Here is a 12,952-nt window from a genome sequence, read left to right as displayed (position 1 = left end):
CAGTTTCAATCAGTTGCACACTTTGCAATAGGATATGGAAATTAATACTTCTGGTGTCACGGGGACATCACAGACACAACCTTCACGTGTTCCAACGATTTGACCGTCACAAGGATTTGACTGACTGACTGTCATGGGTTTTTGACCGTTACGAGTTTTAAAAAGTCCAATCTCGTCACTCTCTTGAAACTTTTGCGCAACATGGCGGGCGTTAAAAAAGCACTGACAATCTTTGCAGTTTTCTTGGTGTTCTGTCCCATTCCAACATCTTCACCTGCATCTCCTGGATTACTTTCCAAAGGCTATGCTCAGATCGCACAGCACTTTGGCTTTCCATTTCCGAAGCTTCCAAATATTTCTTTCGCGAACGTCGGCAAGCAGTGCAAAGAAACTGTGGAGAAGCTCAGCACAAGTGAACTTGTCCTTTGTGAGTATTTTCAAGTTTATTTTTCCGTACACGTGACAATAAAATTAGGTTAGCGCGGATTTTATAATCTTTATTTTCTTGTGTATTTCTTTGCAGACCCCTTGACGCTGTTACTTTGCGAAATGTGGTCTGGCAAAGACATGGTCTAATGCCTAATCTTGATTAATATTTCTTCAGATCTGGATGCTATTGGTAAACCTCAAAGTGGACTTCGTCTTGGAAATGTTGGCTGGTTTGGATCCTACAGTCAGTGCACTAAGTTTATGGTTGATGCTCATTATTGCTTGGCTTTTTTCGCAGTTTCTGCTCTTGATGTCTCTCAGGTGAGTAGTGTATGTATGGACTTGTATTGGTTTTCCTTATAATTGAACCGAATGACTATTTATGTCAGTCTAAGTTGAGCGTTTTTTGTTCATGATCATGTTAGTTATATTTCTAATGAAAGTTCCTCTTAACTGACAACTTGTTTGGATTACATAATGTAAAATAATGAGTCACCCCTACCACTGATCGTTTGTGAGGAGAGAAAATCAGATCATTTAGTATAGTTTACATATTCGCTTTCGCTGACAAAAAAAAATATAGAAATCCAACGTAGATATATTAGTTTTAGTTCGTTTTACATTTCTGAGTTACAGGTTACTGTTCCAGTTCATTAACCGTAACAAACACCTGCTATTTTTGTTGTAGGATCACAACTGTAATAAGCTTTGAACGGTAATTGCTACCTGCGATAGTCTTTTGTTAAACTGTTACCTACCTGTATCGTTTTGAAAGTTATTAATGTTGTAAATGACAAATTCCGTTATAACCAATCGAGCCTTCTGAAATGTATGAGATAATGTTTAGTTAAGACTTTTTTCATAGCTTTACATGACCTGGGCCCGCAGTAATTGGCTACTTAGCTGTTGGGATGTCCCTTCCGAACCTCTACATATTGATTGTAATTTTTTTTTGTTTGTTTTTTATTTTTATTTTTGTAAAATAAAAATAAAACAATCCTATAGAATTGTGCTTTCGACTTAAATAGTTGTGTCTTGTAAAATATTCTTTGTTATGTTCCGCTTGCATTCTGGTTGTGTTCTTGGATTAAAACGATATCGTTGGACCTAAGTTCTGAGTGCTGTTGATGTCTCTGAAGATAATTCCTTGTAACAGATTCCGGTACTGATCCCCGCAGCAAGAGTGTTTCCCCAGGTTTTTACAGAAGTGCTTTCCCGGGCCAAAAACCTATTATCACAGTGGTTGGAGAAGCGTGGTAGTTACAGAGGAATTAACAATAGCCGTTTGAAGCAATCCAGAACGGAATGTAACCCCTTGGAGCGAACGACAAAAAGAACGCCCAAGTAAGTGAAAAAAAAAAATTGGCATTTCATGTCGAAGTTATTCAAAAGAAAAATAAAACATATAAGTTGACAAGCCAGAAGAAATTGTACGGAAGAAGTACGCTCAAGTCGAAGGTTGACGCCTGTGTGGAATGCGATTTGCCCTTCGATGAAAGTGAAATAGCCCCCAAGTTACGACGCGTACGAAGCCCCAGAGAAGGAGAAATTTCCGAATTACCAGAAGCCCGCCCAGATATAGCGGATAGAGTAAATGAGACGAATTTGGAACCCATTGATATCAGCGTCGAGCCCAGCCACAGAGAGAGTACCAGCCCAAGTGAACCACCCACAGATTCCCAGAAAGCCCATTGTTCGCGACAGGAAGTTTGCGTTGAAATAGAAGAACAGAATACCGCTGATCCTGACGAATTTTGTACAAAAGAACGTTTAGAAAAAGGCAAAGAAAAAGAGAGAGAAAAAGAGGACATCACAGAAGAAAACAACCTCACAGCAGGTGGCCGACAGGTACCAGTTATAAATTCACCTGCTGATATTTACGAACACTTTCCCGTAAGGTTAAACTACGAGGAAAGCCTAGAAAGGGATCCTAACGAATCACATTTGGATTCGAAGGATAACAGTGACTCTGAAGATTATTTTAGTCACAGTGGTGTAAGAGAATCACCCCTATTTACAACAGACAAAGAAGAATTACATACTCGTGAAACTCTAGCAACCGGCACCGTGCAAGCCGAAATGTTAGAGCAATTACAGGAGCAATTGAACTTTTTACAACAAGAACTAAGGAGTAAACAGCAAAACCATCGGGAATTTCGCCAGAGAACTATTAATGCTTTGGAACAAGCTCCAATTCCGGACACATCTAGTTCACAAAGGCCCGCTCCATTTCACGGTTTCGATTCCGAAGATATTAACCGATGGCTTGACAAAGTGGAACATTATTTAGACTTACGCCGAATACGTACAGACAGTCCCACCGCACTCGCAGAACTGATATTAAACCTTGCAGGACCCGAAGAGGATTTCTATTATTCCTTGTATGAGAACAGGAAGGATACATTTGTAGCATTGCGTGAAGCTTTGAGGGAGAGATTCGCGAACGAGAATCAAAATTGGATCATCTGGCAAGTAGTTACGACCCGCCAAGAGGGACCTGTTGAGTCTATCGACACCTAACTGAATGATTTGACCAGCAAGTTTCGCAGAATAAAGATCTCGGACGCAGACTAGATGAGACATTTTGTGCAATGTTTAAGAGCTAATTTACGTGAGAATGTTCTACTAAAGCAACCCAAGAGTTTCCAAGAACCTGAGGAGATGGCTCGTCTCGCAGCCGCAGTGAAAACAACCATGAACAATTCCAATGAAACCATGGCCGTCCAGTTAAGTAACTTGACAAAAACACTAGGTACCATGGCAGAAGGTACCAGTAGCGCAGTAAATAATCAACAAGCCCGCTTGCAAGTGCAAATGGAAACATTGACAAAGAAAATTGACACCCTGCTGCCGACACAAGCCAAACCAGACAAGGTTGCGGCATATTCAGAACCTGGAAAAGATGAGCAGATCATGAAACTTCAGAGAATTATTCGGGAACTGACTAACGAAATGAGAAGTCTAGACCGACGTGTGGATGCACTAATTGATGGAATTGTTCAACGTGGAAGGGATGTAAGAGCCAACGCGCAGAGATCAAGGGATGGAAGGCCTTTCTGTTTTTATTGTGGAGAAACTGGTCACATTCAAATTAGTTGTCCACAACGCCGTTCACGCGAACGAGGACCAGTACCCAGGTACGCGCTGCCGCCGCCAGGGAACGTTGAACGAAATCGTAATCAGGCGAACTCAGCAATTGATAACAAACAAATTACTTGTGGCCTATTTCTCGATTTCTCAAAGGCATTTGATACAGTAAACCATGATATTTTACTCTAAATTATATACTTATGGAATCCGTGGAACTCCATTTAAATGGTTCAAAAGCTACTTACGCAATCGCACTCAATTTGTAAAGATTGATGAAATTGAATCCAGTATGGAAACTATTACATGTGGAGGTCCCCAGGGTTCAATCCTCGGACCATTGTTATTCTTGCTTTATATTATTGATTTACCAAACTCCTCTGAGAAGCTTTCTTTTAGAATATTTGCAGATGATACTAATATTTTCTTTACCGGTAGTAATCCAAAGGAGGTTGAATTTACAATGAATGAAGAGAATTAATAAGCTATAATTAATAAGCTAAGACACTATCTTGATTTTCATATGCTCAAACAGTTATATTATAGCCTTATTTATCCATACTTAAACTATGGTCTTGCCACCTGGGGTGCTGCTTACAAAACTAGATTAAATAAAATCTGCACAAAGCAGAATAAATGTACACGAAGCTTGTTCTTTCAGTGCTCATGGCAGAGAACATGTCAACCCCTATCATAATCTTCTTGGAATCTTGAAATTTGAAAATATTTACAGACTAAAAGTATCACTTTTACATATAAACTTAAGAATGATAAAAGTAACACCCCAGCTGTACCACTGAATATTCTCACATCTGCATCGAGATTCACTCATACAATACCAGGTGTGCTGCAAATCAAAACTTCTTTAAGCTATCAGTACTTTCCAGATTATAGGAAAGTCGTTATATACGGATAATAACCATTCTTGTGCTAGAATATTGAGCGTAACATGCACGCACCTAGTGCTCATAGCGCTAGCAATGTCGATGCTACTGCTATCATTCCACGCGAAGTTCACCGACGCCGAAGATCTGCCAAGTTTGCGTCAAGATGTTGAAGTATTGTATCGAAAAAGGCAAAGATCCACGTGGAAGATCTTTTGTGTAGCTTGCACGGAATGCAGCCTGGTTATATAACCTCAGATTTCAAACAGGTATTAGGAAACGGTTTTTCAAGTCTTCCGTGTTTAGTGAAATACGTAATAAGAGAGTTCTTGTGTTTGCAGTAATTTCTGTCTCATAAATATTCGGTTTTGTTTAGCCTGGTCAAATATTTAAAAGTAAAATGCGATGAAGTCTTTCCTAAAATCCACAAAGACCGCAAAACCAACGTGATGTAGTCTTCGATTGTTGTAGTTTTCCCTTCGGATTCTTTAAGTCTTATAGATGAACACTGATAAAAGCTTTCATTTCCTGAATAAATCAGTGATTTTGTTTTACATGTGTCACTGTTTGCTAATAATAATCCAACAAAAGTCTAACTACTGTTTTGTCGCTGTCAGATACTAATTAAATGTGACTTTTATTAGTGCAAAACTAGCATTTTTCTTAATGCTTTGGGCAAAAAATAAAATAGTTGTGAACTTGGTCACACTCTACACCAGAAGATGTTTTGGAATAGTGTTAAAAGCTTCGATGCAAGGCTAGCCTGTGTATATATTAGTAGAACCAAGAACAGTAGTCTGCTTGTGATGTATCAAATGTGTCCCCATCAGTCGGTAACGTAATTTTCCTCAAAGGGACAATTATTACAATTATCTCAGAGTGTTGTTTTTGTTGTCATCTGAAAGCTTAAGTTGATTTTAAGCTTAAGTGGTTTGCGAAAAGATACAAAGAAAGTTTGGACACTGGGGCCTTTCCACGAAGGACATTTCTCTCCCCTTTCTTCACAAAATGCTAATTGCAAAGGTTTTCCAAAATTCGCGTGACTGTATGATTTAGAGTGAGTGTTTCCTTCCGATAATTTGTTTGACTTCTCAAACAATTCAGTGTGATGCCTCGCATTGTTGTGAGTGTATGCACTGCTTATTTGAGGGCTGAACTCTAACATTCTGGACCCTGTATACGCGCCGTTTAATCTGGGGCAGTGCTAATCATGAAATGTGACACTGATCTAGTAGCTGTGCTAGGCTCTTTAGACTGCTTACAAGTTGTAATATTTAAACCCCATCAAATATTCAAAGAAGACAAATGAGATTGAGAAAAAATGTAAACCACGAGGCCTGCTGCCTCGTGGTTTTACCTTTTTTCGAGCGTTTGGAAACCTGGTAAAACCCGAAGCACGAGTTTTTGAAATTACTTCTCCAACAAAGAAAATTAGTTTCAACTATCATTTGAATAAGTTTTTTCAATTCAAATATTATATTTGAGACGTGCAATGTGATTCTATCACCTAATTGCTGCTCTGTGACAATTTTTGAATATTCATCAATGTCACGTTGTTACCTGGCTGTTTGTCAGTTCTGAGCGAACACGTTGCTTCGCAAAGCAAATAGCAGAGTGCAGATTTAGACCTCCTAAATCTCGCGAGGAAGAGGTAAAGTGTGTGGCCAGCGCTATTCCGAGGTAACGTGTACGTCTAGTCTGTTAATGGATGGATAGATAGTAAATTAGTACGCCTTAGAACAGGGAACTTCTAACGTTGGTGCCATTTTAGGTCGGAATTGTACAGCAACGTTGAAAGCGAAACAAAAGACGCGGTCGCCACCATTGAGCGAGAATTTAAATTTAGAAAAAGAATGGCTCTTTCTGTTTTGGGGAGTTTAATAACTGTACCGTTACATTTAATGTCAGCAGTAAATAATTTAGGTCAAAATGAGTGATTAAATAAAGTTGTCTATCCTCGTGTGTTTTTCTTGCTTTATAAATATGCATATTAAGAATATTTGCATCGGTGTTTGAAATTATTTCCAAACACACCTTGATTTTCAACTCGTTTTTCATTGGGTTTCTAAACCCATCCACCTGACTAGAATAAGATGCTCTGGTTGGGTAAGAGCTGCATGAATAATGAATGAGTTTGAGAATAAAAGTTCGACATACAATATTATTATTATTTTGACTTTTGGCACCCTCTTGAACCTGAAAACAAAGTAGACAACAGAATTGAGATAACAGTATCTGTTATCAATAGACATGGCAACTTAAAATAACAATGCGTTGATCTCATGATTTGTTTCATTTCACCAATTCCGGCAAACGGCAGCAACTCTTTAACACTTCTAAATAGTTGTCCATATTATGGCCGGACATCCTAATAAATAAGAAACAAGGAAAAAAATGATCATTGACCCACTGGGGGACATACACCATGTAGAAATGTACATCAGTGCATGTGCATGATACATGTGCCCCTTATCAAACCTACACTTCAGTCAAATTCCAGCCTTCTCACGCCGATAAAAAAAATCATTTCATAAATCAGCTTACATGATTCAGCTATCACAGAATAACAGACTCTCACCCTCTAAATAAGACTAACGAAATACAGTGTGAAAACGAAAAAAAGACTCGAAGTACTCGCGATACATTGTATGTAAACTTCCAGTCGTTTTCCCGTCAGAAACCATTTCTTCTGACGGCTATTTTCAATATGTGGTTGCCATTTTTACTAGCTTGTTGCCACCGATGAAACTTTGGCGACACAACACTCAAATATTGTAGTTTCGAGGAAAATTAGTCACGATATCGAAAAAATTCAGCAAGCTATTGAAATAAAAACATGTACTTACATTCGATGCCCGTCAAAATTGCGGCGTCTTCTTCGAAGGCCGTTCCAAAATAACACGGATTTTATCGATTCCCTTTGCCAAACGTTCCCAACTCTCACGCAAGGAGCGTTCGAGAGCGAAGGCTTGTAATGAGACTTCAAAAGTCCCAGATATTGAATGATGGAACCTAGAACAAAGCTTTTCCAAGAGCCCATACTTTTTTCGCGATTATTTTTTGCGATTTTGGCGAAACAATAGAATCCTGACATCAGCGCTTCTTCCAAAACATGTTATACTACCGGACTGATAATTGTTTTATTATACGTTATTTTAAAGAAAATAACGACAAACGCATTATCGCACTGAACACAGTTTATTTTCGACAAGCCGTGTTCTTACGTGAACTTGACCTATTTTTGTCCAATGTAAATATCGATGTGCGACTCCTGCCTTAACTAGAAGACAATGGATAAAATACAGCGATCACTCCAGTCCCGATACCTGCGTTTAACAACTGGAAATCTAACCAAAACGGGTTTAGCTCCCAGTTCCAAGTTCTCCTCTCGTCGATCCAGGATAAATCGTGCGCGACACCGGAGAAAAGTGCGACATCATTTATCCAAAGGAATATCGTACGCCAGCGTTAAGCGATGACGTCATCATGTCATAAGTCATCGCTTAAAAATGTCACACTGGTTGAGAATAGTTATTAAAAATCTTTAAAAACCCAACGTTTCGGCTATTAACATAAACCTTCTTCGGGGGTAATAAAAAATATGATGAAGTGACAAGTTTTTTTTTAGGATCGCGTAGTTGCAAGCATGTTACAAGCATGTTAGGAAATAACCAAAATTCTTCTGCCGCTGGACTGTACTTATGCAAGCTTTAGACTTGAATGGGACTTGAATGACCACTTTTCCAATTGTTTTGCTGTGCTACGCAATGCCTTTCGTGCCAAAAAGCGGTCTTAGAGTGTTCAAACTGGCGAACCAATTGTTAGCTCTTTGAGCTTCTTGTCTTATATTGCAATATAAAAACGTTGTGAATAGTTTGTCATCAGGACACAATAATTAAGTTTCTAAACAGTAGAATCCTGATTTTTCCAACCATTACAGTATTACTATACTTGTATCAATTGTTAGTGCACTGGACGCTAGATTGGCAGGTCTCAGGCTAAGGAGTAACCTACAACTTCCGACTGGCATTAATTCCATCCACGGAGCTTACTTAGATACTGCTTGTCACTTCATGTGGCATAAACCAGTGGCAGATTTAGGGGGACCCAGGGAGCCCGGGCCCCCCTTATTTTGGTTTAAAAAAAAAATCGCAGAAGGAAGAAAAGCCGACAGGGCAAGCAAACCTCTTCCCCACCCCCCACCCCCCACCCCCTTAGCTCAAGGTCTGGATCCGCCACTGTAAACTAAGGTTATTCAGGCTTGTCTACTTGCAGGATTAGAACTACTGCACATGTGACTATCTCACGATATTTTTAAGTCTTTTTTTTAAGTCTTCTTTCAAATCGAAGGAAATTCGAAATAAAAAGAGAAAAGCACCAAACAGAACTATTAACACGAATTGCAAATGACAAACTTGGAAAAAGGCTGTGTCGTCTGCGACCCAACTTCTTTATTCTTTTGACTATTTTGTTTTGATTGTTTCTTTTTTTTTTCCACAGGATTATCCCATTCTTTGGGGGATCTGTGCACCTAAACAGTGCAGTGAAGAGGATGTGACCAACGCTGTACAAGATATCTTTTCAGGTACATTTGCACCCTTTCCACACACACATCCCGCACGCGTTACCGTGACCGGCCAGAGACAGCAAAATTCGAAATCTTACGTTTATTCCCCTACTAAAAGTGTACTAGGACTAAAGAATACTTGTCAACGTCTTTGTTTAAACCAAGTTCGAGTGAAATAAAGCAGACTTCAAAATTAGAAGGGTTTCGACGGCCTTTACTTTTGTTCACACCGACGGTGATGGGAACTCGGTACTCAAAACCGGTCACCAGACTCCGAGATTTCGAGAGTTGGATTAAAATTGCCAATACGTACCAATTTTTATTTTTAGTCGTACGTTTTTGACACACTTCGGCAGCAGATGAGGAGAGTTTGATGGAGCCATGGTTCGTCAAGCTAAAATAAGCGCAACGACACTAAACGAGCTCGATATGCCGCTGAAACAAACCAAAAAGGTGTGATTAAGTATTTACCGAGCCCAAATTTGAGAGCATGATATTGTAACAATATCAGGTCAGTGACTTGATATCGCGGGATATCAGAACAGTAGACACGGCTTCTGATTGGCTCATCGCGAATTTGGTAACCAAGGCAAAACAGATACCTCACGTTTTTCGTTATAGTCTGTCGTTTTTGAAATCCTTGCCTGTTTACCAGGGTGCATGATAATGACGGAATGGAAATTTCGCCTTTTTTATTTAACTGAATGTTATGCTGTAGAATTTCAATTTTAGTTTCTTTTTCCTTTCCAGAGTGGAAACATTTTCCAAATGGTGTCTTCTGTTTTGTCACTTTATTTTCGCAAATTACCGCAGCTGATCTGCCCCCGTTCTACTCTGTTGTCTTGTCTACTTTATTTTGCTTGTTCTTAGCACAAAAGTGTTATCTTTGCACGTCAATTTCCTTCGTCACGAAAGTTTTCCTTCTAATTGACATAAATTTCCTTTACTAATAATTCACTTCCATTTGCTTCAACTTAAAGCTCCTGATATACAGACATTCATTGATTTCCTATGCTAAGGTATTTGTTTAACAATCTACTCTATGTCTGGCCTGTTGTATTCGTCTCTACCAGGAGCTAACCAAGAATTTGATAGCACAGTGTTCAAGCTAATCCCACACACATTCGATGATGCTGCCGCTAAATCTGTTTTCTGTAACAAGAAGTCAGAGTACACAACCGGAGTAATCACGACTTTGTAAGTACAGAACTTAAAACTTCCTTGCAAAGTATCTGGCCAATGTTTATAAATGGTCCTACGTGCATGTGTATTTATAAGAACACATACCGAAAAAGTATAGTTCACTGGACAAACGTAGGTTTTATGACAAAAAATTTAAACAAGCAAAGTGATGTAAATAATTTTGCGGTTTTCCTAAACCTTATTAAATTCCACACATGGGAGGTTATTTTCATATAGATCACGCAAGCGAGACTTGTGTTACAGCGAATCTAAATTTGCGGACTGAATGGCAGAAAGTACGGAAAATGATGCGATTTCTGAGAATAGTTTTGTGATACCTCCCAACTCAAATAAGTTTTCCGATTGGAGGAGAGCATGTCAGGTGTCGTGAGTCAAAACTCACCAACTCCCAAGGGCGAACAAAACTCAATAACTCCCTAGGGAAACAACAACTTGAACTTTCGACTCACACGTGATCAGGTCGTGCTCCTTGAAACCGCGGCAAATTTGTGAGCCAGCCGACGTCAAGCAAGCGATTTCTTCGCAGTTTTTTCTATTTTTGAGTTGGGAGGTATAACAAAACACTTAATAACTGGGCCCGCGGGGAACAGTGCGTTTTGTTTTCCCTCGACCTCAATGTTCCCCTCGGCTTCGCCTCGGGGAACATTCAGGGTCTCGGGGAAACAAAACTCACTGTTTCCCTCGGGACCAGTCATTAAGTGCTTAATGGTTTACATCGACATCGTAGTGTTAGGCCAGTGTTGTTGTGTGAAGAACATCGTTTTTTTTTTTCATGACTGAATTCAAGGAGATGGCATGAAAAAGCACAGGCATCCCAAACTCACGATTCGAGAAATTGACCAAATATTAGTGATTTATGTAAGCGTATCGAGTGGGAGGCGACTACTTAAAGTACGCAGTGTCGTTTTACACTTCAGGTAGTTGAGAATTTGAGCGCTCTACAAGTCATTGTACGGAGTTTAAAATAACGAAGAATAAAAACGCGCAGCAAAATAAAATGTTACTTTTTGAGTATAATAACTATACTCACCTTCGCTGGTTTCTGTTGCCCAGTCGGCCTATTTCATCGTTTTGTTTTGTTTTGTTTCGTTCTGTTTTGTTTTTGCTGCTTCAAACACCTCAAAGTACCAGAAATGGTGTTCCTTAACCACGGTTAAAAGTTTGCCAGGGAACAATTTACCAACTTTGTTCGTGATTGACAGTTTGAACACACTGCGGCCTCACTATCTCATAGTCAGTCAAATAACAAGGTAGAAAGAGCTGTCAAAATAACCACGAATCAAAACATGAGGTTAGGAGCAGTGGGCAAGATGTCGGGAAACCAATCCTGGATTGGTGAAACACCCTAACAGGGGGCATGGGTAGCAGCCTAGCGCAACACTTACATTACATGTTTTGCTGCGCACACACGTGATTACTGTGACCACAACTAGTAACAGGTATAGCAGAGAAAATCAAGTTACTGCATCAGAAAACAAAACTTTCACATGATAGTGGCTCAAAAGAGTTGCTAGACTTAGGTAGCCTGTGCGAGTATACCCATCATCGTCACAGAGAGAGGACAAATAGCAACTGGGTACATGTTTGCCACAAACCCCCCTGTGGTCCTACATTGTCGATGTCGGCCGGGACGAATACCGCAGGAATTGTAAGTTCCTTATAACCATCCTGAAACGATGTTACGAGATTTGCTGTGTCCCTCCCTAGGTCATTATGAAAGGATTAATTACATTCCAACGTTGTTGTGTTGCGCTCAAAAATACCGTGCCGATGAGAGAATTTCTACATTTACTTGTAAACAATGTTTAAAGGAATACTTTTAAACCCGTCATATTCATTGTATTGTCAATTTGTACAGGGTCTTGTGTGGTGTAATCCTGTACCTATGCCTTGTTGGAACGATTGTCGACATTGCTGTTAGCTTTGCCAAGTCGAACTCCTCACCTCTCAACGCAAACGACGAACTCATGTCCATCGGAGGTGTCTCCATAGCGACAGACCAGAGTATTCCTGATGCTGATAAAACAAGTTTACTCCAGTCCTCCCCTGAGTTCAATCTTAAAGAATGTACAAACCATCAACAGGAACCAGTTTTACCAAGTGAGTATGCCATGGAATTGAGCCATCTTTCATTGGTTCGGCTCTACTGAATCAAGTCATGCTCCGTTTCGTTTGTTTTGACACAGATGTGGTAGTACGCTTCTTCTTGTGTTTCTCCTTAATTCAAAACACAAACCGTATTATGGATACCAAGGTGCCACCCAGCGTCATCTCTTCAATCAATGGTATGAGAGTGCTAAGCATGTGGTGGGTCATCCTGGGACATACCTACGATTTTTCACGAAGGATACCAGTCAGTGAGTACTCAAAGCTATCAGCAAATTATGCTAACAGGATTCTAAACCATCAAACTAATGCTAAAAAATGTACATAAGACATCCTTAGGAGGATCATTACAAACATTAAAATTTTGCTTTAGAATTTGACTGCCTTTCAAAGTCATTGGGTAAGTGTCTGGCAAGTGTCTTGGAACCAGGGTTGAAATCTTTCGTAGTATTTTCAAAGGGCCGCTTGCCTCACCTATGCGCCCTCAGCTACCCCTACACGAAGTTAACAATGGAAAAGTTTAACAGATTTATGCTAAGGTCTTTCAGTATGTCGTCATAGACCCTTTTCAGAAATGGGTACCAATTATAAATTCTTTTGTAAGTATTAAAATTAGCCTGACAAACCTCGTTTTTGAGTTGATAATTCAAAAGAATTTTGACTCCCAAACGAGGTT

The 12,952-nt window shown here is 39.6% G+C and overlaps 1 protein-coding gene across 1 annotated transcript in view; it reads left to right on the top strand.

Moving 5' to 3' along the window:
- The first annotated feature begins 201 nt into the window (after window positions 1-201).
- Window positions 202-12,952, top strand: part of LOC110062088 (nose resistant to fluoxetine protein 6-like) — a 29,513-nt gene continuing 16,762 nt past the window's right edge. The window contains exons 1-6 of the mRNA XM_089276907.1: window positions 202-427; window positions 599-750; window positions 8,901-8,985; window positions 10,041-10,164; window positions 12,029-12,270; window positions 12,357-12,527. Coding sequence (XP_089133033.1) covers window positions 202-427; window positions 599-750; window positions 8,901-8,985; window positions 10,041-10,164; window positions 12,029-12,270; window positions 12,357-12,527 — 1,000 coding nt within the window. The remainder of the gene's footprint in view (window positions 428-598; window positions 751-8,900; window positions 8,986-10,040; window positions 10,165-12,028; window positions 12,271-12,356; window positions 12,528-12,952) is intronic.

Source organism: Orbicella faveolata, unplaced genomic scaffold, assembly GCF_042242905.1.
Source record: "Orbicella faveolata isolate gen_17 unplaced genomic scaffold, um_ofav_v1 contig_46, whole genome shotgun sequence".
Lineage (NCBI taxonomy): Eukaryota > Metazoa > Cnidaria > Anthozoa > Scleractinia > Merulinidae > Orbicella > Orbicella faveolata.
This window is presented reverse-complemented; position numbering and strand designations above follow the sequence as displayed.